This window comes from Xiphophorus hellerii, chromosome 2 (assembly GCF_003331165.1).
Source record: "Xiphophorus hellerii strain 12219 chromosome 2, Xiphophorus_hellerii-4.1, whole genome shotgun sequence".
Lineage (NCBI taxonomy): Eukaryota > Metazoa > Chordata > Actinopteri > Cyprinodontiformes > Poeciliidae > Xiphophorus > Xiphophorus hellerii.
This window is the reverse complement of record NC_045673.1, coordinates 26,743,630-26,767,071: the sequence shown is the minus strand read 5'-3', so window position 1 is coordinate 26,767,071 and position 23,442 is coordinate 26,743,630. Positions and strand designations below refer to the sequence as shown.

The window sequence follows — 23,442 nt, the reverse complement described above, 5'->3', positions numbered from 1 at the left end:
CTGAAATGTACAAATTATTGCGATTCCTCATTAAATACTTCTGAAGATCGCAATACTAACCTCCTCTTTGAACATCAGGTGTCTGTTGAATATATCACACTATTTCTTCATATTCAAAAAGTCCCACTCTGGATTCCACGTCTTATGATCCTTCTAGCTTTCTGCAAATAAAGCTTTAACTCACCAATTGCTTTCAGAAGCAGTACAAATCTGGGGCTCACATGGTGGGCCCATGAAGCCTATGTTCCAGGGGGTGGCGGTGGCACAGAGCAGCAGGTGTTGTGTGTTATCTCCTCTGCAGCAAAACCAGACACTGTTTGCTGCAATCAGATCTGGAGCAGATGGCCACAGAGTGTTTTCCTACGTTGAATCCTATACGAACAGCTCACTCTGCAGCATTTAAGGCAGTCACAGGCAATGAGACCAAAACAATAAAAGGCTCTCTGAACACCCCATTTTGTTTTACTGTGTTCGGGGGGGGGGGGGGGGGGGGGGCTTTAATCTAAGAGAGAAAGCCACACTTAGCTCTAGTGAACTCTCAGGATTTGTGTGGATATTTAAGATGAAACCATGTATCTCTGTTCTGCTTTGAAACTCCATAGTGTCCTCTACATGTGATGCTTTGCAGTGATGAGAGTTGTCTTCAAATTCATGAGATTTCCTCGTCTATCCACATATCACATGTGCAACCTTCATGTCGCTTGAAATGGAGATTAATAAAAAACTTTTAGAAAAACATCCTCAGAACGTATTTACTGTTAGGCAATTGCTGTTGGTTTTACAACATATGTGAAACAGAAAAATTGACAAGATACATTCCTTACAAAATAGAGTTCAAAAAACAACTTTTCCATATTTACTTCACATTAGGCTAGGGCTAAGCAATAAATTAATAACAATATATAACAGGATAGAAACATTAATGCATAATGGATCTGATAGAATATCCACTGAACTCCAATCCAGAACCGCATAGCATTCTGGGAGATGTAGCCAGGAGGACTGTTTTAGCTGTTTAACCTCTCATGGCCAGCTGAGCAAGGTGAGTGGCATCAACTATCTTGTTCACTCTTTGGTTGCCTAGCAACAACTCCATGAGTAATTTGTGCTGCAGCAGTTTCAGGTTTCGCCACTGTTCCTCATAGCTACATAAAAATAAAAAATGATGATGGCTAAAACACTAGTTACTTTAGGAGTGTTTCAGATATTTAAAGCAAAAAAAGTCAATAATTACCTATCAAGTAAAATGAAATGGTTATATCGTGATAGGTTTCTCAACCTTATGCCTTATAATAGTTCCCTGCCTAGCCGCAGTATTGTCGCCAAATTGTTCACGGAAATTTTGTATATTCATTGATTATTGTCTTAAAACCCTCCGAAGAAGACTTGCAGAGTTGCTATGCAGGGGTCTGCGGAGGTCAAGGATCATGATACTGCAGCTACACATGACCGGTGGACTTTATCTTGTGGCTTTGAAATCCTGACTTTTTCCTCAGTATACCTTGATACCGGTAACCAGCCCATGCTGTAGCTAATAAAAAGGCCAAAGATTGCATAATACAGTTATGATTTAAAACTGCTTTAGAAATAAATTAGTTCTAATTCATCACATTTCCATTGCCTTACATAACATACATTGCATAATAAGCCAAAAATAGGTCACAATTTGGCCATTCTGCAAAAACATTAGCTGTGAAAGAAATGCTCTCATACTGAAGCAAAAATAATTATACAGAAAGAAATATTGCTTATTTCATAGAGACTTCTATTTTGATTTGTTGTGTTGTATAAATTTCACCTCTATTGCGATAAGCACCCAACACCTACATGTCACACCAGATTACATTATCTCCTGACTTCCCAGTTAGCGTGTGGCACTGATATTTATCTTAAGCACAGTAAGAAATGAGATTACAAGCAGATTTTGCTTCCTTGTGGTTGCAGTGTTGAATTAACTCTGAACAGATGGGGGGAAAATAGCAAGGAACTGGGAGGTGATAAAAAGAGTTGCCACGTCCCTCAGTAGAGTTTTGTGCTTTGGGTTATTACATGAGTTTCTCCAGTCTGAATCAGAAAAATGTTCTTATACTTTTGGAAAGACATAGTCAGTTGCTTGATGTGTCTCTCCTGTGATTTTGTTGGAGTGATGGCCTGCGTTTTCCTGGGAGGATGCACAACGTGTGCTGCAACAGGATAAATCCTCTCCCACCCTTCAGCGGTCAGTCAGCAAAGTTTTGTTCAGGAGTTCCTGCTGTATTGTGTCTGGCTCTGGGTGGGGTGTTCTCATGTTGAAGTCCATCTACACAGGATCTGACATACATGACTCCACGACTGGTTCACACATGTCTTAGCAATGAGTCATAGTTTCATTAGGATTTGATGAAAAATAACATTTAAAAGGTCAGGTCATAACCTCTTAACCGAAACCCACAAAAAAAAAAACCAAAGCAAAACTTGGACTATCCCTTTACCGTTAGGTTGCTAATTTCTTCATAACTAAGCCAGTCTCAGAAGCTGATGTATAGATTTTGAAAAAACAATTTGTTATACGGCATACCATAAAACAGCGTACCTTTAACTGCTTATGTGATGACCTCACTACTTTTTACCTCACTACTTTTTACTTTTTACAAAATGATTGAAATGAGCTTCAATCATTTTTCAAGTCTAGATAAGTTTGGATAAACGTTTGAGTTTTCAGATTTAATTTTATTTTTTAAAAATCTAAACAATTGCTAAACAAATCTGAAAATGTGCTGTTTGCATCAATTCATATTTTAACAATGTTTTTTCTTAGTTTTGTTTTTTACACCACCAGCTGAGGTTAACGTTTTAACTATCAACTGTATGATTCCTGAGTTGCTGCTCAGTAGAGCAGTGGTTAGCTCTGTTGCCGTCCAGCAAGAAGGTTGTGGGTTAATTGGTGTTTTTGAATTGTCCTTTGGTATAAGTGTGTCTGCGGGGGCGTGTGCGAGTGTGTGTGTACAATGTTGTTACTCCTGTGTTGCCTGTGATGGACTCGCCACCTGTCCAAACTATCCCACCTCTGGTTTAGATACCAGCAAGTTAGTCTTGATGCCTAAAAAGCTGTGGAATTGCCCTTTATCACAGTGTCAAATTTATAGTCAAATTCTGACAGAAAAATCTTTTTCTGTTTCATTAAGTTAGCCGTTATTTCTGCTTTTACTTCTATTTTATTTCTGTCAAACTGCTGTGTTAAGTATGATTCCTGACTTTGAGCTGTTGATTTGATGACAAAGTTGAAGCCCTTGGTCTCATAATCCTGACTAACATCTCCAATCTTCTGTTCGTCATCATTTGTGATTTTTAGACTTATGGGCCATTTGGTGGGTTGGGAGACACATCACTGCACTTTAAATGGCAGTAGCTATATGTGGTAAAGGTTTGCCACCTTCTGGAGGAATTGTGGCACTGCTTTCCCATATTGCTTTACTTCTCTATCTCTGCAGGCCTTTATTTCATATCTTGTTGTGATTGTGTAGCATAACATTTTGTTTGTAGGTGTTTCTGTCATAAGGCATAACTTCATTATCTGTATGGTAAAATACGTTTTTTCTTCTCTCTGTAGGAATTAAAGTCATGTTTCAGAAACAAATTATTTCTAAAAGCTTGTATTCTTTCCTCTTGTGTGTTTCAGGTGCAGTTTTCCTCATTGTTGTTCTCCAGTCCTTTCCTGTGTGCTGTGGGTTCATGGAGGGGTTTCCTGTGCACTGACCTAGCAGGCTGCCCACTGGACCAGCTGCCATGTCAGCTTGCAGCACCTTCACCGAGCATGTGTGGAAGCCAGGCGAGTGCAAGAACTGCTTCAAACCAAAAAGTCTGCACTGCTTGACTCAGAGCAGTGGGGGGAAGCCCCCCTCTGAGCAGAGACCGCCATCAAACCAACAACAAAATCCACTTCCTGCTGGGACCAGAGCTAACCCCAACCTTATCGCCAACTCTCAACGACCTGCACGTTCAGGACACATACGCCCTCCTGTGGCCAAGAAGCCAACCATTGCTGTGAAGCCCACTATGATGCTGCCCAGCTTATCTGCAGGACTGGATTCAGATGGCAACTTGCAGCAGCAAACAAATGTAATAGAACAAGGTAAAACATCGGCTTTTACTGCCTGGAACCGCAATGGACTGAACAGTAAAAGGCCGGGGGGGCGCAACAATAACAATGAAGGAGAGGATGACAGTGAGGAAATTGAAGGTTATGGACAACTCAGCCCCAGGACACCCAGCAGAAATAATAACAGCGGACTGACGGATGTCCTTAAAGAGATTGCTGGGTTGGGTCCAGGCTCTAGCCCTACACTCCTTTCTGGTTCCAAAGACCTATTTTGGGGGCGAATCAGTAGCTCATATCGTAGGTCCCTAGAAAGAGGCCTTCCAGCTTCCAGCTGTCTGGCTATAGGAAGCAGCAGCAGCGAAGGTAGCGCTCAGAAGCGGGTATCGCTTAGTGATTGTACCAAGATCATAAGCTCAGAAGGTGGACGTTTCTGCTACCCAGTGTTTTCCTGTGACGATGCAGATGATGATGAGGATGAAGAGGAAGATGAGGACGGTGAAACTGAGAAAGATGATGAGGAGCATGAGAGCTGGGATGAAAGCGACGAAGAATTACTAGCCATGGAAATCCGTATGCGAGGCCAGCCACGATTTGCTAATTTTCGTGCCGCCACCTTGTCTCCAGTGCCCTTTGCAGCGGGGAAAAAATGGAATACGGTGCCCCTTCGAAACCGTTCATTACAGAGAATCTGTGCAGTGGACTATGATGATAGCTACGATGAGATCTTGAACGGATACCCCTCTAATGGAAGCCTTCTTCCCTTTGGACCTTGTGAGACGCAAAGCAGTGCTTTCCTCTCAAATTCAGAGTCTACAACCTCTCCAGAATCATCGTCATCACTCCAAGAAGACTCTCAAACTATTTCCAGTAGTGGAAGTAGTGTGTTTAAAAATGGCGTGCTTTCGCCTATATCTTCCAAGTCACTTGCACCGTGTACAACCCCCCCAACAAAAGAGTCTCCCAAAAGGGCTCTAAGTCCACCCAAGGTGGCCGAGACCCACAAGGCAGTGCTGGCAATTAGATTAGAGGACCAGGATGGCAGGGAAGGGATGCCAATGCCTCAAGCCCTTCCTGGACAGCCAGTTACAATAAGTTTTAGCCCTACAGAGGAGCAGGCTAAACCATACCGTGTTGTTAATTTAGAAAAATCCCTCATTTGTAAGCCTTACACTGTGGTAGATGTCTCAGCATCGATGGCCAGTAAAGATGAACAGAAGCAGGATTCGTCGCCACGACCCAAAAACCTGCCAAAACCCTCTAATCCTACATCATTCTGTAGCACTCCTTTAGTCCAGCCCCTCTCGCCGGTGTCTCCTCTTTCCCCATCTTCTCCTTTGAGGTCAGTATCACCTTCATCCATCGCTCTGTCACAAAAGAAGACCGGCCAAATACGATACCAAGAAGTATGGACGTCAAGCACGAGTCCTCGGCAGAAGATACCTAGAGTGGATCTGGGGAGTAATTCTGGCCAGTCTGTCACTCCTCAGTTTTGCAGTCACAAGTCAGCTCCCACGTCTCCCATCGCAGGCCTGTTGTCCTCTCGAACTGTACCCGTAAAATCTCCAAATTTATCAGAGATCAAGTTTAATAGTTTCAATAATGCTGGCATGCCTCCTTTTCCTATCATCATCCGAGATGAGCCGGCCTATGCCCGTAGCTCTAAGAATGCAGTCAAGGTACCTATTGTTATCAACCCTAGTGCATATGACAATCTTGCGGTGTACAAGAGTTTCTTGGGTCTTCATGGGGAGCAGTCGCAAACAAAAACGGGTGGCGGTAGGGTTACTAGCCATACCTATGAAGAGATTGGTTCCTCCGAGAGTGTCCAGTCCTCATCCACGGAGAAAACTCTGTCTGGGAGAGGCACATCAGAGCAGACTTCATTTGAGGAGACAAAATTTCCACTTGAATCAGTGCCAAGTTTGCAAGTTAGAACCACTACAGATTCAAGCACTGTAACAAGCACTGTAATGAGCTCCGCATCTGGGGCCCTTTCTCCCACTACAACAATTTCTTCTGCCAGTCTTGCCATTACTGCAAATCTAGTTAAAACCAGCCCTGCTGCTAACGCTGTTACACACTCTTATAAGATAAGTGGAGATGATGATGATAAAGGCATAACTTCACCTTCTGGGACAGGTGTAAGTCACAGAGAGGAGGCCAGTGCAGTTCTGTCACAGATTGTAGCGTCTATCCAGCCTCCTCAGTCGCCTCCAGAGTCTCCCTCAGCACAAACCAAAACCTTCAGCTCTGAGGAGTTGTACGCCCTGCCTCCTGATGCCATGAAGGAGACCCTTTCACGACCCAAGTCTCTGTTTTCTACCACTGATGGCTGTCTTTCCAAGCCAAAAAAGGAAAACCCCTCAAAGGTTTTGTCAAAATCCCAGAGTGCCTCTGCTGCTGTCCCACTCACCAGTCCCCGATCAGAGCCCAGTGCCCCCTACCCGCCCCCGAGATCCACATCCTCCCCTTATCATGCTTCTAACATACTTCAGAGACATTTTGGCAACTGGACAAAGAGCTCTGCCTCCAGCTCCCCAGCGCGACCCAGTGAAGGCGAATTGAGCCCCGGTGGGGAGGGGAGACGGGCTTCAGCCGAGAGCTCAAAACCCAAAAGGTGGATCTCCTTTAAGAGCTTTTTTCGGCGGCGTAAAGACGAGGACGATCAGAGAGAGAAGGCAGAGAAAGAAAAAGGCAAACTGGTTGGACTAGACGGAACTGTGATTCACGTTCTTCCACCGCCACCTACCCAAAACCAGCACTGGTTCACAGAGGCCAAACCAGAAGATCCCACCCAGAAACCTACCATCATCTTCACATACAAACCAGACACTGGCAGCAGCCCCGGGGATGGAGATGGAGAGCTGCGCATAGAAGAGTGCAGAGAGACTGATCTGCTGGCAGAAGAGAGCAGGGACTCTGAACCTTTGAGCCCAGGGCAAACAACACCATCAGAAACAGCTGGAGGAGATGCCAGCAGCAAAGACCTCAGGTAATAACTGCTTTTTTTATCTCTTGATCCCTCATCAAAGTATCGCTATATTGTAGATTCTGTTACTAGCTATAAACTCTCCTACTGAATTTGGTCCCTCATATTGTTTATTTGAGTTGAAGGTTTCTTGCTTTGTGACTGTTCTTAATTTACTTTTTTGTACTTCATTCATCACCTGAGCATAATTTTTTTTGACAGCTGCTCCAAACACAGCTCGTCTTATGTCCTGCTTTTTAAATATTTAGGATTGGAAAAAACACCAACACACATCTAAAGTACCTTGAAAAAATTTCACAGCATTTCAACATTTTCACATTTTGTCAAGTTACGACTACAAACTTTTGCATAATTGTAAAGTTTGTATTCAGCCTTCTCTGGATTTGTAGATGTGGCATTTTCCTGCATTTACAGCTGCAAGTCAGTTATTCGCCCCTTTATGCACACATTCAAACACTGATGATTGCATTAAAGTTTAACTTTTCTAGAATTGGAATTAATATTTGATGATACATCTGATGTGATCAAGCACTGAAAACCATGGCTGTGTAGCGTGTAATCTGACAAATCTTGATATCTTTCAAGAAAACTTTGATTTCCTCATCTAATTAACTTGCAGTTCTTGTTAAATCTAGCCTGAACTTTGCCCTGTTTTTCTCTTTTTTTTTTTACGCTTGCCTCCCTGACATTTTCCAAACTCTCAGGGTTGTGTTGAAGCTGCTCCGCATCCTTTTCTTTGTTTTGCCTAATTTTGCTGTCCTAGTACTCACTTTGCTTTGAGCCGAAGGCCAGGAAATATTTCACTCCTCAATCCTCTCAAAAGCTCGGCCTCATTCTGTCATGTTTCAGGCTTTTCTGTTTTTTCTTCTTCGACTAGCTGCAGCTGTTGTCGTCTTTTCTTTTCTCTGGGATTTTCAGCATATTAATTTCTTCATAACCAGTCACAACTTTGACTATGCCAAAAAAAAAAAAAAAAGCCATAAAGCGGTGTAAAGGAAAAGCCATAAATCTACCCTCCAGGTAGATTCATGACTTTTTGGGTTTGAGTCGATCTCGGGGGCAGGTGACAAACTGAACGCCGCCAGGACGCTGAGACCAGCACTTCCTCTTCTGACAGGCTTATCAAAATATTCACTGAGATCCTAAACGTTTATAGCTTCATTAAAGAATGATAATTCTTTAAAAAAAATCAACAAAACCTGTTAAAATTTATATTCTCATTAATTATTGTTTCAACAAGGTGTTGCGCAATTCAGTGCGTTTCAGTTCCATTAACAAAAAAAAAAAAGGCGACTCAAAGACCGACTGACTAGCAGAGCAGGAGTTTAAATTAGCTAATCCACCATCGCTGTGTTCGGGGAAGCGCTTATTAATAATCGAGAAATAAATATCAAGCCTGCAAAGAGAGAGTAAAAAGGTAGGAGTGGTTATTTTACCTTTGTTTACCTTTTACAACTGCTGTAGTTTCTAAATGTTCAATAAACGACAAACTTAGACTAATTACCTCGATCGTTTGTGAGTTTACGTCATTCACAACAAACATCAAATAGGACAAATATATTTCATAAAATTTTAACAAACAAATGGCTTCTACTGCGGTAATTATGTGAAATTAAATTCATTATATCCCATTAGGTGCATTAGGTTTTCTATCACTTTAATATTTCTGCTATAACTGATGTATATTCGCATGTAAAATAAGTCAATAGAGTTTCATTTACGATTTTTATGTCTTCGTGTCATGAGGTAGATCTCAGCCGGCTGGTGAGAGAAAAAGTAGATCTTGGTCTCAAAATTAGGGTATGCTGTAAAATCCAAAAATATCTGGTGACTCCATTTAATATTTATATAACAGCTTATTTTAATAGTACAAACACCAAATATACCTTCGCATGCATTAATTTGCACAGTGGAAACAGTCTTGGCACTGCTGCAGAAGCTAACATCCACATGGTTCGTTATTCCTCCTCTTGGGCTTTCAGCCAATCACGCTACGTTTGCAAAGCAGCGTGAATTGCCTGCTTTGCAAACGCCAGTCAATAGTGTGTGAAGTAATATTGTGCGTAGGTATTTCAGCTTCCCAAACTGCATTATCATTCGAATAGTTTACTCATGCTCTACAAAAAATAAAGAATAGGTGCATTTTCAACAAATAATCTGGAGTTACATTCCACAGAAAAATCCACGAATAGGTGAACCGTAAATGGGCGGGGGTTCACTGATAGCACTTTCATATACTGTCTTCCAGTCTGATATTTCATTAAAATGAATGACAATAATGCCACGTTTGCATGAAAACATTGAGGTGAGGTAAAGTAACACACTAAATACCATGAGTATTGATCTTTACTCACTCACCAATGATGTCCTGGATGCGGCAGTCAACACTTCTTGACTATGCCAGCGTTTATGAAGAGCCTTCAAAAGCTATCTCAGCCAAACTGTTGTATTTAGAACGGTCTTTAGTCATTTAGTGACCTCTGAGGTAGATTTATTGCTTTTAGTAAATCATTACATTGTCAGAGAAAACACAGATTTGTTACTTCACTGACAGTTTTGCCAAGCAGTGCGCATGAAAATAACCTGTGGTTGGTGTGAGTTTCTTCAAGTACTCAGACACCGATCATAGAAGAAAAGCCTAAATCAACAAGGACATTTTGAGTTTACAGCATTCAGGGTCCATTAGTAACCAACTTAATCAGTATTGAGTTAGGGTTGTTACTAAACCGCTGTCCTTGACCTGGTTTGAAAGCAATTCACTCAAGAAATGTTAAGTATTCACAAACAATCACATTCATTTTTTGTCCTATCCTTAGTTTCTATAGTTCAGTACTTGACTCATGAAGTCCTAGTTTTGCAATTTTATATTGTTTTTTTCCTCTATTTAAATTATCGCTCTACATTCTCCTAAAACTAACTCATTTTACTTCCCAACATGAAACTAAACTTCTCTAACAGAGAAGTTTGTGGCTTTCTAAAAATAAAAACAGACCGGTCACATTGTTTTGGCTGGGAAACAAAGAGTTAACTCAGGAGAATTTTTTTTTTCTAATCACGTTTAATTGGCGAACAGTGGGCGTGCTCTTCAGGGCTGGCCAACACACTTTACCTTAGACAGGTAGGAGCATTCAGAGAGGGAGAGACTAAGAAGAAGACAAGGAAAAGAGTGTTTTCTTCCTTTGTGTTTGAAGTAGAATGTGATTTCTCCTGCCTTGTCATTTTGAGTTTTCCGATGGGGAACTGTGTGAGCCAGTACAGTGGGTAAGAACTTGTCACCCTTATCTCTTTACACACCTTTGAAACCAACTTGGCCATGTGTGGCGGTGTTGACATAGCTGGGAGGAAGGAAACTTTCCTTTTGTCTTATTTTACTTTTACATTTCCATCTTCTGGACATTCGCAGCAGTGTTCTGAGAAGGAGAGAAGCGCTCCGAGGCTGCTACGTGCTGTCTGAACAAGTCAGGTCCTGACATTGAAGTGTGTAGCAGCCATGAAGGTATTCATTGTGTCAAGGGCCTGTGGAGATGTGTATCCACTCTGAATGTTTTGTGTCGAACAGAATGAATGTATTGAAACTTCACCTATCGGGCAGGTTTATGGCTTTTTGCAAATGATTAATATTTCAGCTCAGTGCAGAATCCGGTTTTGTTGTTTGCGTCCAAAAGAAAAAGGAAGAATCTAAGGGGAAATTGAACGTATTTATTGACAGCAGCACAACAAATGCCAGTAATTTACAGTTTTACTTTTTGCTTTATTTTATTTCTTCAACAATCACACTCACCGTTTTGACCACCTCGGTGATCACTCCCCTTATCAATGGTAGGACCCTGCAAAGAGCCAAAGTGCCGCTTTGCGTTGATCAGCTGTCTTTCAGAGACTCTGGTTGTTTCCTGGCCTGCAGGAACACATCTGAAACATGCCAGATGAGAGTTGTTTTTGTCAGACTCAGTGTCTGCTGAGGATAAAGGCAGAATAGGGCGGTCAGAAGCTGAACTGTTGCAACAGGTTTTCTTTTCTGACATGCATGTGTCAAAATGAGAGGCTTTTAATGGTAAATCTAGAAAAACTAACACAGTTTTACTGGCTGGCTGGAAATGCTATGTGTTAATTTAGACTAAGCTGAACTGAGCTGGGTGTGTGTCTCGATGTGTGTGTACTTTTGGGGACTTTGTCCTGTCTTCATTCCATTAGTCACATTAGTCACATCCTGCATCAAATGTACTATAGTTCTTCTGATGAAAAATAACACAGGAAGTGACATGTGGTTATGGATATAATTGTTAATGTGCCCTTCCCATAAACAAGTTGGTGGAGGGGAAAAAATTTACTTTTTGGGAGCATTTTACACTTCCGGCCATGTTTTGCTCTTTTTTTTTTTTTTTTTTCAAAAAAAAAAACAAAAACAAGTCAGATTCAGGAAAGCTAGAATGATATAAAGTATAAATGGTCGCAGAATAGTCACAGTAACAGGACCTGTTACTGTACTTGTAATGTTACAACACCATGGCTGGGAAAACGACACACTTGTTCTGTTTTTAAGCTCCTGTTAAGTTCCTGCTAGCTAAAAATGGTTGAACATAGCTCCTGTTTGGAAAACAGAGCAGTTTTCCACATCAGTATGTTCAGGAAGAAGACTTGAACATATGAGTTAGTCCAAATACTTGGGCTTGTAAATGGCAGCTATTTAAGGAAAATAAATGTAAGCTATTGGCAGCCAATAACTTTGATTTTAAGTAGCATTGCAGGTAGGTATTTTAGCTTCTCAAGCCACATTTTCCTTCAAATATCTGAGATGTACTCTATGAAAAAAAATGCTTGAATTGTAGAAATCTGTGAATAGATGAATTAGCAAATGCTGAATCCTAGTGAAGAATTATAAGCAGTCTTAGGAAAGTCACTGAGTGCCTGGAAGTGTCCTACCAGCCTGAAACATGACCCACATCTCCACTAACTGAGTCAGATCAGCTTTTATTAATGGATCAATCTTCTGTTCCGGTTAGTTTATATCTGCTTCCTGCTGTTGTAGAAGTTTCTAAAAGTATTCCACTTCTTTCCAAACATTTCTGATCAAAGTTAAGTACCCTCTCATGCTTTTCACACACAGCGTCACCACACTCCACAGTGACCTACTTTCCCTCATCCCTCCATCGTGTTCCTGCCTTCATGTGTGTCGTTACCTAGAAAACCACTTCACATTTCAGAAGCTTTCATCAGTCCAGTCCACAGCGTGCTGAGGTAGATGTAGAGGTGAAAGGAGAGTTATAGGAGAGTTATAAAAAAAAAGCTAATGAGGGTAAACTGTTGAATAACAAGAGAAAGCCCTTTTGAAAGGATCTTGATTATAATACAACAGCAGCTGCCTTTGCTCTTCTGCTTTGTTTTTCTAAATAGCATCAATTATCATTATTTGAGGATAGAATCCTTGTCAAAAGTAGAGTACCTACTAAAAGAAAAAAACAAAAAAAATATTAGATGAAGATGGCATGCAATTGCAGGTTCAATGAAGCAGAATTTTGGCACGTTGCAACACAGACAGCAGTCCCTTCTTCTCTGTCATGTGCAGCCAGGTGCCGGCCAGCCATGCCAGGGAGCGGGAGCTGCCCAGGGTCATCCCTCTGCCTGCCAGAGTGAATCTGGGGCTGGTGTTCGGGGACGCCCACGAGGGCCACGCCAAGCAGGCCGCCCCGACTGTCACCGCCAGTGAGGGCAGCGCCAGCCTCGGAGAGCCGGAGGACGATGGGAATCACTCTCATCACTCCCACTCTCCTTCGCCCAGCTGGTGCAGCGCCACCTACAGCAACCTAGGTAAGAATGGGGACTAAAATATATTAAAAAAACTCTCTCCCTCTGTGGCTTATCTGTTGCATTTCTTAAAAAGTCTCAAATTTATATATGTAAAATTAACACCTTAAATTGTCTTCAATTCGTTTTAATAAGTAAGTTGGCCTTTAGTATAATAACCATAGGTCTTAAATTTTGTCATGGCAAAACTATTATATTTACTTTAATAGTCTGTATTCTTGTTTCTCACTGGACTTTTCTGTCAGGCAGAAGTTTGAGTCGCACTCAGACATCTTGATTGCGTTCTCGAGACGGTTGAGGCTACTGGTAACTCGCTGCTAACATCCACGTTGTAGCTAGCTAGCTTTTTGCATTTATCATGGATGAGTGCAAGTTTATCTCCAGCTGGCTGGACAAAATTTGTAAATTTCTGTGGAGACAGGTCTTACATCCCATTTGTCTTAAAAAGTCTCAAGTTTGAGTTGGTGAAACCTGCAGAAACCCTGCTGACCAATAGGTGATGATATCAGTTTGTGTGTCTCTTCTTTTACTTTTCTCCAGCTTCAGCACTATTCTTCTTGGAAGTTATTCCCTCCTAAATCACATGGGAGCTCCAGTTTATAAATATCTGGTTCTTACATAATTAGAGTGATAATTGAAACCTTCAACTGTATTTTACAGTAATGAGCATGTAAAAAAAAAAAAAAAAAGATTCAGTTTTGACCATTTTTACCTTTTTAAATATGATTTGCGGCACATTATCCGTATCCATGCACAATCCACCTGACTCTAACCAAGCCGATGCATAATGTACTGTACGACTGACCGCAGAGTTGCTGCTTGCATTATTGCTGTGCTCAGGTTTAATCTGACAGTAATTACAGTGACGTCTTTGTGCTGTGTTCCTAATCCTCTGGTAGGATACGGATAGTAAAGCCCAGGGTTATAAAAACGGATGTGATGAAAAGCCTTCAGGTGGCCTGCTTGCAAGGGAAGGAATAGAAAAAAGAGAGAGAGGATAAAAAAGCTGAGAGGCTCATTAATGCAAGATATTGACCTGCTTTATATTCATCCCAACTGGTGCTGAAGTTGAAGCTTCAGGTTCCGGTGTTAGAAGCAACACTTATTCCTGCTGCTGCTGAAACACCACCGAACTGATTACCACAGCTATAATAATGTCAGCTGACATTTATTTGTTATTATTTTACTGCTGCTGCCTGGACACAGAATAAAGATCTTTTTCAAGTAGCAACCTGATGTGTGCTGGTTGATTATTGGATGTTTCTGATCGAATAGTCAGTCAGCATTCATACAGTATTTCTCCAACTTTAGCAGTACCTTAACATGACTAATATTTAATTTCAGTTTCCTCTTAGTTTAGTTTTTTCCGTAAATGGAAATGTTCTTTTCCAGAACAGATGAAATGGTCTGTTTTGTAGGTGACAGAAAAGTGCGGAGGCCTTGTTTCAGCCAGCTGACCATCAGTGCACAGACACATAGATTCAGTTTTAACAGAGGAGCAGAACAGACTGGAATGCCCAGATTTCAATGTCAAAAGATCATCAGCAATAATTATGAGCCAAGTTGTTATAATAATGTTATGGTCTGTTTATTAATCTTATATTTTTTCCTGACTTTGTCATCTGTGATCAGGCACACAGAGCTATGAGCTCAACTCTCACAGTTAGTCCTTAATGCTTGTCTCTTCAGCAAAGCCTCTAACTTCACCATCATCCTTCTTTCCTCACCAGAGGGAAGAAGGATGAGAAAAACTGCAGTCTAAACTAAAAAGTTAGTCTGAGTTCAGACAGTATTTAGTGCCCCTGTGTTGACAAATCGCATCAATATTTCAGGGATAATCAGAATACAACATTTCTGCATTTAGATAAAAATTCAGACTTTGAGTTTATTTTGAGAGTTGATTGGTGCAGTTGATAGAAATGTGCAGAAACACACATTATGCTTTTAAAATGAAATCAAAGCCAGAAAGACATGGAAGAAAATTGAAAACTGCTATTGGAAATCATTGTTAAGTATCCAAAATGGCCAGTAATCATCTCCACGGTGATGATAAAAGGTCTATCATTACCTGTTAGCCCAGTAACAATTACATAGATTAGATAATGCTTAAGGGAAGCAAAGCTATCAAAGAGTTTTTATTAACTTCTGAATATGTCCACAGAAAATTTGTCAAACACAGAATTCAAGCCACAGGAAACAGTGACGCATGATGGTTCAGGCATCAGTTGATATGCAGCTATTTATCATACTATACTGTCAGGCTTGTTTATGACATATCATGATCATGGATCAGTTTGAATATATAAAACTGAAGATGTCAGGCTTCCCTAAGATGAAGAGGAAATGGGTGTTTCAACAAGGATTCCCTTTTCTCAGGTGTCAGAAAGTGGGTCAACTCCATTCAACTCACATTTAAAGCAGTTCTTCAAAACAGTTGTTGTAAAATTAAATATAAAGGATTCACAGGAACGTGAACTCTTCTAGCATAAGTCTAGAAATAATCGTCAACTAATTTAGCAATCGATCAATCGTTGACTGAAGTATACAGACTCAAAAAAAGGCCACTTGCTGAAAAAACAACACAATTGAGCAAAAACTTCACAAAATTTCATACATGTAGCCTTATATATGAAAAAAAAGTGTTTAAAATATGTTTTACACAGAACTCCTCCAGTGGCAAAGTTTTAGCTTCATCCAGTTTGAATTTTGTAACGAAAAAAAACCTATCCAATTATTAATAGATCCGAAAATTTCAAAACGATTAACCCTACACTGTATTGATGTTAAGTCAAGCAGAAAGGCTGAGCTTTTCACATGTTATCAAAAGTATTTTTTTAGCTGCAAAATGCACTTTGCTTCAAATGATCAGGCATTCACTAAGGAAATACTGTTTTATTGCATTTTAGACAATAAAGTGTTTTTTTATTTAAAAAAGGAATTTAATTACTGGTTTATTTGCATCATTTTAAAAAAAATTGTATAAAAAGGCTTAAGTGATTAAATAAAAAATCTGCAGAATGTGCCACTGTCTGAACCCTGGATGACTAAAACAATCGCTAAACTTTGAGTTTTATTTACCAATTTGGGCACAATGTAATTCGAACACAGCTGTTAATGTGTAAAAGCAACGCCACCACTAGAGAGTCTGTTGAAGCACAAAGAGCAGATCACTGCTTCAGTAAAGGCGGCCACCGCTGGCAGGTGCTGCTGGCCTCTTGAAACATGAAGCTCTGGTGTGAGAGGGAAAGCATCGGGCCGTGATCAGGCGGTGCGATACAGAACGAGAAATAGAAACAATGTGACAGACAGAAAGGAGAGTGTGGGTATAGTGGAGCAGAAACATTAGTGAGGCGCTTCACATTGCACATGCCAGCATGTGGGTCTCTCTCTTTCTGTTAAATGACTCATCGGGGACTAAATATGTTTGTTGTTCTGTACTACTTGCTAATTAGACTTTAAGCGCGTGTGAGCAGCGTTTGTGTTTGTGAAGCTCAGAGTGCGCACTTGTTGTGGTGGTTAGATGTGTTGGGATTGTGTTAAAAGCTCCCTGGATGTCATCTGATGAGCTGCCTGCAGCCTATTTTTACTTTGCTACACGCTGCTAATGAGAGACACGGCAGGAGAGTGAGAGACTGTTGTTTTAACGAGAAACTTTCCAGAGCGCATCACTTCTGCTTGCCGGCGGGGAAGACGATCACAACCTCTGCTTTGAGACCCACACCGAGTCAACATTGACGAACTGACTTGCCCTCCCTCTTGCTACGTCTTCATCTCACACGCATGCGAGCGTCTCCCTCACTCGCCCGACTGCACCAACTTGTGGTTTAATCAGAGCATCAGGCAGGAGGAGGCAGAGCGCTCGCCGCCTCACTCGGCGCAGGTGGGAGAGTTGCCCATTTCCACCAGCGACTTCGCACAGACTCTGGAGATGGGAGCAGAGAAGAGTCTTTCCCTCCGCCTCCCCGCTCAGCTGCTGAGCGCTGTTAGCTGAAAACTGGTAGAGCATTAGTGGAAGTGAGGTAGGCTTGTTTTACTTGCTTTCCTCTCCTGGTGTTCATCTCTGTTTCTTCTGTATCTGTCATCTGTCTTACCACCAGGACCCTCCCACCTCAGCTTTGTTGTTTCAAATCTGCCGAATCTTAAATAACTTTGTTACATTAAATAACTTTCCCCAATTAGTAACCGGAGGACAAAATTAGAGGCAGGGAATGTATCAGAGTTTTATATCTTAAAAATCTAAAGTCTGTAGAGATGAAAACGAGCGTCGCAAAACACTGAAACCTTTTTTTTTAACCCACTGCCTTCTATAAATTTGAAGGAAATTTCTTTTAATAATTTTGATGATAGTCTGATAAAAAAAAAATGTATTAAAATGTATGCATTTTATTGAAAAAATACATAACCTTTTTTTTATATTACTTCAGACCTAACTGTATTTTGGTCTGTAAGGGTTGCCAAATTTCTATTTGATAAATGCCAGAATAATAAGAGATCATTTCTTTTTATTTATTTAAAGAAGTCTACACACATTTCCCCAATATTTTTTAGACGTTTGAGTCAGACATGTCCAGTCCAAAACACATTTTGTTGCTTTGTTTCTTATGCCACTTTGTAACAAATGTAGCAAGACCCATATACATTCAAGATTTAGCTTCCTGACTAATGTCCGCACATGTTGCTTCAATATTTGCCCTTGATGTTCTTTCTTCGTGATGCCATCTTTCTGTGAAGTCCAGCAGTTCCTTTCTGCAGAACAACTCCCACAAGACATGATGTTGCAAATCCCCACATCCCACAGATTAGATTGTGCTCTAAAGCTTGTACATATCCCCCATTTTCCTCCAAATGATCATTTGGCCAAAAACTTACATTTTAGTTTCGTCAGACGTCAGTACATGTCTCTTAAGATGAATGTTTTTGTCCCTGAGGACACTTGCGAACCGTAATAAAGCATTTTTTATTGCTTTTGGAGGAAGAAGTGGAAGAAGCCGCTCAGCTTCTTCCTTGCTGAGCAGCCTTTCAGCCATTATTAGTGTTTCGCTGTGGAGAACGGCGCTCTCCTAACACCTTTAGGCTAGCATCTTCACAAAGTCTTTTGTTGTTTTCCCCCCCGATTAGTACTCTGGGACACAAAACCCGTCTTCTTCCTAAAGATTACGATGGCTGGAGTTTTCTGTGCTTTTATAATTGCGTATACTTGAATTAAAACAGATAAACCTGGCACTCCAGACTTGTAGAAATTGTACCCAAGGATGAACTGGAGATGTGGAGGTCCACAATTATTTTTCTTACACATTTTCCTTTGATTTTTGCCATGATGACACAAAAAGGAGCAGAGAGTTTGAGGCGTTGGCTTAAAAATACATCCACAGGTGTGCCACATTCCTCCATCTAACTCAGCATGTCCCTGATGCTTGCTAGGCATTGTAACCTTAATGCTTGCAAACCTCGGAAACTAATAAAAACTTTCCCATCTTATAATTCTTGCCATTTACTTTTTATACAGCATGTAAATACCTAGTTTAGATGTAGTAAATAAAAAAATAAGTTATACCATTTAATTAATTTGGTTTAACCATAGTAACACATCAAGTTATGTAATTCGGTTGAGTCACAACAGAAGATCCCTGCGACTGGACAAGGGAGACGTCTGCTTCCTTGAACGGATTACCGCAGACTGCTGGAGGAACACATTAAATCTATTCCCTCTAGGGAGGATTACGGAGACTCATTTACTTCATCCCGACTGCTCTGTCCAAAGACTTTGACTACATCTCTAAGGCGACGGCAGCGTGACTTCCACGTGAGGAGTTGCTCATCCTGAGTTTGTAATCAGTTGCATTTTATACAGTGGGGGGGGGGGATGATTTGCTAAATCGGATGCCTGGACCACTCTGATGGGATCAGTAAATCTCCAGAGCAGTTGACTGGAAAGGTCATCTTCTGTCTCTGTGCAGTCTTACAGTTTTATCCTCTAGGAAACCAGGGGGTTTCTTGTGGAGTTAAATCAGTGCTGGTGTTGGTCTGTGACCTTATGAACCCTGTCCTTTTTTTAATACTTATCATGCAAAGGGCACAACCTTTAATCTTACTTTTATTTTTAAGTCCTCAGGTAAGGATTTCCACATATTAATGGGTTGCAAAAAAAAACAACAGTTTGACCAATAAAAGTTTATCAAAAAGGTACCTTTTGTTGCTGAATTGCCCCACAAGTTACTAAACCTCCAGATTTATGATTAACCAAAAGGTCACTGACACCTGAGGAGCTTGACCTTCCAAACATTAAAAACTCATCTTTCTTTTCCTGCAGGTCAATCAAGAGCCAACATGATCCCACTGAAACAGCCACGGAACCTCAAAGCCTCCAACGATACTTTGTCCTCCACGGAGCTTGAAGGCTCCACGGAGCAGCCAGCATCTAAAGCCACACCGCCGCCTCTGCCCAAGAAGGTTGTCCCTCGCTCCAGCACTGAACCCAGCCTCGGGGTCAAAGAGCCCAACCAGGGAGCCCTCCGACCCCGGGCAGAGGCTAAACCAGGCGGCACCAACCTGAGCGTGGCCAACCCTCTGTATGACTTGGACTCTACCTGGGAGACAGCTAGCCAGAGCTCCTCTCTGAGCTCTGAGCCACACCGAGCTCATGACAATGAGAGTGGCGACTCTTTGGAGAGATCATCTGCCTCCGCAGCCGCAAGCAAAGCTCGCCTGACTAACAGCGTGTCCGCCCTCAGCCCCCCGCCTACCGCTTCCACACCAGTCACTACCTCTGGCAGGGACAAGAGGGTGTTCCCAAGCACAGAGTCTCTGGGTGGAAGGGGTCGGACTGCGGGCCGTGGAGCCGCTGGCGGAGGGGCCTCCAAACCACACAGACCCGCTCTTTACAGAGGGTTGGACAGCTGGGATGAGGTGGTGGGCAGGATCCGGGGACTTCACACGGACACCTTACGGAAGTTGGCTTCAAAATGCGAGGACCGCTTCATGGCCGGCCAGAAGCACCACCTTCGATTTGGCACTGACAGCTGGTCACACTTCAGGTTGACCACCGGCAAACCGTGCTGTGAGGCAGGGGACGCTGTCTACTACACTGCTTCTTACGCCAAGGACCCACTGGTCAACTACGCCATCAAGGTGAGCATCAGGTAGTAGATCAGTTAGTTTTGCAGGATGACCACCTTATCCTAACACCAGGTTTATTATTAACCTGGTTATTAATAGTTTTATACAGATAGCCTTAATAAAAGTTTGACCCTTGGCACTCTTTGATAAACTCATGAATGAATGGTAGAGGTACAGCTCCTTGAAGGCATACCTCTTGAACTTTTTCACATTTGTCATATTATTGCAATGATAAATGCTATGCTGATTTATACACAGCATAGCAAACATGCTCTTGGGGTGTTGCATGTCCCCATATTCAAAGGCTATATACCTCAACGCCACTGTCTCGAGTTCGAGTCCCGTTCTCAGTTCCTCTGTTGTATCCACTTCTCTTTGTCTTCCCCTCTTCTCTCTGCCCCTTTTCTGTCATATTCTGTAATATAAAGCTTCCATATTTAACACTTGCCCACTATGTCAACTAATTTCATAGTGATCTTTATATTATAGAATAAGTATAAGGGACAGAACTGTGAAGAGTCTGGAACTTTATGACCTGAGTAATGGACAATCCAGGTACAAAACCTGTTAGAGGCTTCAAACGATGTACAACTGAGGTTTTGATTCATTGTTCAGCCAGACAGAAAACCTAAATACACAGCCTTCAACTATAGTTTGGGTCAAACCTCCTCAGCCTTGTAACAGAATCTGGCTAATGACCTAAATATTTGATTCAGACATCTAAAAGCTGCCAGACACCAGCTCCAGGGACAGAAATTTGAGACCCTTGATTTAGATCAAAGCATATTCATGGGTTGGAACGGCCTATTCAAAGTCCAGACCAGAAACCAACTATGAATATGTGACAAAACTTACAAAGTATTGTTTGCTGATCCTCATTTGGCGCTGCCTATGAAATAAGAATATCCAAAACTCCTTAAAGACCAGCAGCTGCAAATGTATCAAAAGAGGATTCAGGATTTTAAATGGAGATCACATTTTTCAGATGTTTTATTGTTAAACCAACCTTCACAATTATGTTCTGCTTTGTGTTGGTCTGCCACAGAAAATGCCAACAGAATACATTACAGTTAACAGGACAAAGTTTGAAAACGTTCAAGGGTGTGAATGTTTTTGAACGTCTCTATAAATGAGCTTCATGATATTGGTTTAATTACACCTAATAAATAAAAGTGATCCTGAATTACACACTGTACTCCAGTTAATAACATAATCCCTAAATGCTTCATGTAAGGAGTGTTTTCTTTGACACCAATTTGAAGAAAATCCCATGTCCCGTGGCGGTTGCCTTAAGAAGTCCTCATGTTTTGTTTGTTTGATGTTAACTCCTCCCACTTCCTCTACAGAAGCAGAGTGTTTACCTAAAAGTGCTGCCACTTAAACTTTGAGCCCTGAGGATACGTTCTTGTGCAATAAAACCTGTGCGTTCACGTTTGTGTGTGTGTACAGACTAAAAGGTTGCAGTGGCTGGAAGAGTTTAAAGAGTTAAAGTAGACGCTGCACTATTCATAAAATATTTTTTGAGTTTGACTGGCCTTCAAAGCTTTGCCTTTCCAGGCTCGAACTCACTCTTGTGTTGTATAAAACAAGGGCGGCATAAGCAGCAGGAAACAAACACCAACATGCCAGTTTTCCTTCGCTAAAGCTTGAAACCTTTACCCGTTTCTCGTTAAAACTGATTCAGACACACTCAGAGTTAGAAAGTTATGCTGGCTGATGTGTAAATAAAATCTCCATAGACATGTTGACAGCTTGACGTATAAGACTTCCTTTCTCCATGAATTGTCATGGAGGAAGGAATTGGTTTGTTACAGTAATAAAATAACACTAACCTGCTGGTTTATAGCCAATGTCTGCAGGACAGAAACAGTGCACAGCTATTAAATCCTGAAAAACACACAGACACTCACATGTCAGGACTCAAGTGATTAATCAGATTGATCATGATGAATCGCTCATTTAAATAATTGCAAACTAATTTAGCAATCAATTAATGGTTAATTGGATTATGCAGACTCAAAAAAAGGCCATTTGGTGAAAGAGTAACACATACAGAACAGCAATTAAGCCAAAACTATATAAAAAGTATTTACATTTTTCATTTAAGATAAAAAAAAACTTTATCTATACATATGTTCAACCCAAAAGGCTGAAGTGGTTAAAAAAAATAGATTTTTTTTTTTTTATCCGATTAAGCAATTGACTAATTTCTAAAATGATCATCAGCTGTATCTCTAATATATATTTTAGTATATATATTTCTTCACCACTTTGACACTGTGAAAAAAATGCTGACTGCTTCAGTTAAGAAATATATTCTCAAATGGGAACAAGGTGGAAAAAACATAGATTATTTACAGTACATCAACCCAGTTTTACTTATCAAACCGTGACTGACATGTTAAATCATTGCACTTCCCTAAAAACAATCAAATTAACAAGTTAAGGGAAATAAATTTCCTCTGCGCTTTATTAGAGCAAATTTTTTCCAGTAGCCGAGGTTTTCTTCTTGCAGAATTAAAAAGCCATTTACTGCTGCTCAGAGGCATCCCTCTGTTTCTTGTAATCTCACAGACCATTACACTTCTGGGAAACTTTGTGTGTTATTGTTTTTGTTTGGCTGACCGTTCCTGAGCACCAGAACCCTAATTAATTCTGATAACTTTGGGTAAGTGCTCTTCACACAGTTTTAAAGTTGGTCATGTGATTTTCCACAGTTAGCTCGACGCGCGTCTTGCTCTTTATTTTCCTCTCCTCTGTCATGATGCTCTTCAGCAGAGACATAGTGGAGATCACTGCTCCCTCGCACTTGAATATGTAAGAGCACCATCCACCTTCAGTTTTGAAATGTTATGTATTGCACCATTTTGGATTTAATTTTTGCTGTTGTTATCATCAAACTAAATTTGAATGATTTTCCATCAAGTTATATTGAGGTATGGTTGAAAATTTCACAGTTTGCCTCCTGATGTGGACGTCCACTGTGATCTAAGAAGTTCTTGTTGCTCTTTCTGAAAACTGCTTTCTACTTTTTTTTCCTCCATTTTATATATAATTAACAGCAATATTTGCTTTAGTTTAGAAGAACAAAAAAAAGAAGAAAGTTTAGAAGTCAAACAAAAGGTTTAGCCAAGAAGTCACCAGTTCTGACCGTTTCAAAGGTTTCAGTGGAGGTCACTGTTTATATTATTATATGGTAAAGCCTGTCTCAATAACACATTTTGATGGATGATAAATTGTCGCAATAAATATTGCGAGAAACAGTACTATTGCTTTTTTATTACCATTTTCAGGTAATATATAGATTATGGCATAATAATGAAAATTTGGCCTCTCAAATGCCAACAAATCTAAATTTTGTGAAGAACATTTACATTGAAACTAAATGGAAGATATTTTAGATATCCAAAATAATCAAAATAAAATAATAAAAACAAAAAAAATACGACCAAAGCCA

The 23,442-nt window shown here is 40.8% G+C and overlaps 1 protein-coding gene across 5 annotated transcripts in view; it reads left to right on the top strand.

Annotated features, from left to right (window-relative positions):
* The window catches only part of peak1 (pseudopodium-enriched atypical kinase 1), a 96,253-nt gene that overhangs the window by 68,445 nt on the left and 4,366 nt on the right, over positions 1–23,442 (top strand). For all 5 annotated transcript variants that reach the window (XM_032544964.1, XM_032544930.1, XM_032544955.1 and 2 more), the window contains 3 exons: positions 3,659–7,070; positions 12,631–12,872; positions 19,180–19,997. In XM_032544964.1, coding sequence (XP_032400855.1) covers positions 3,766–7,070; positions 12,631–12,872; positions 19,180–19,997 — 4,365 coding nt within the window. In that variant the 5' untranslated portion in view covers positions 3,659–3,765. The remainder of the gene's footprint in view (positions 1–3,658; positions 7,071–12,630; positions 12,873–19,179; positions 19,998–23,442) is intronic.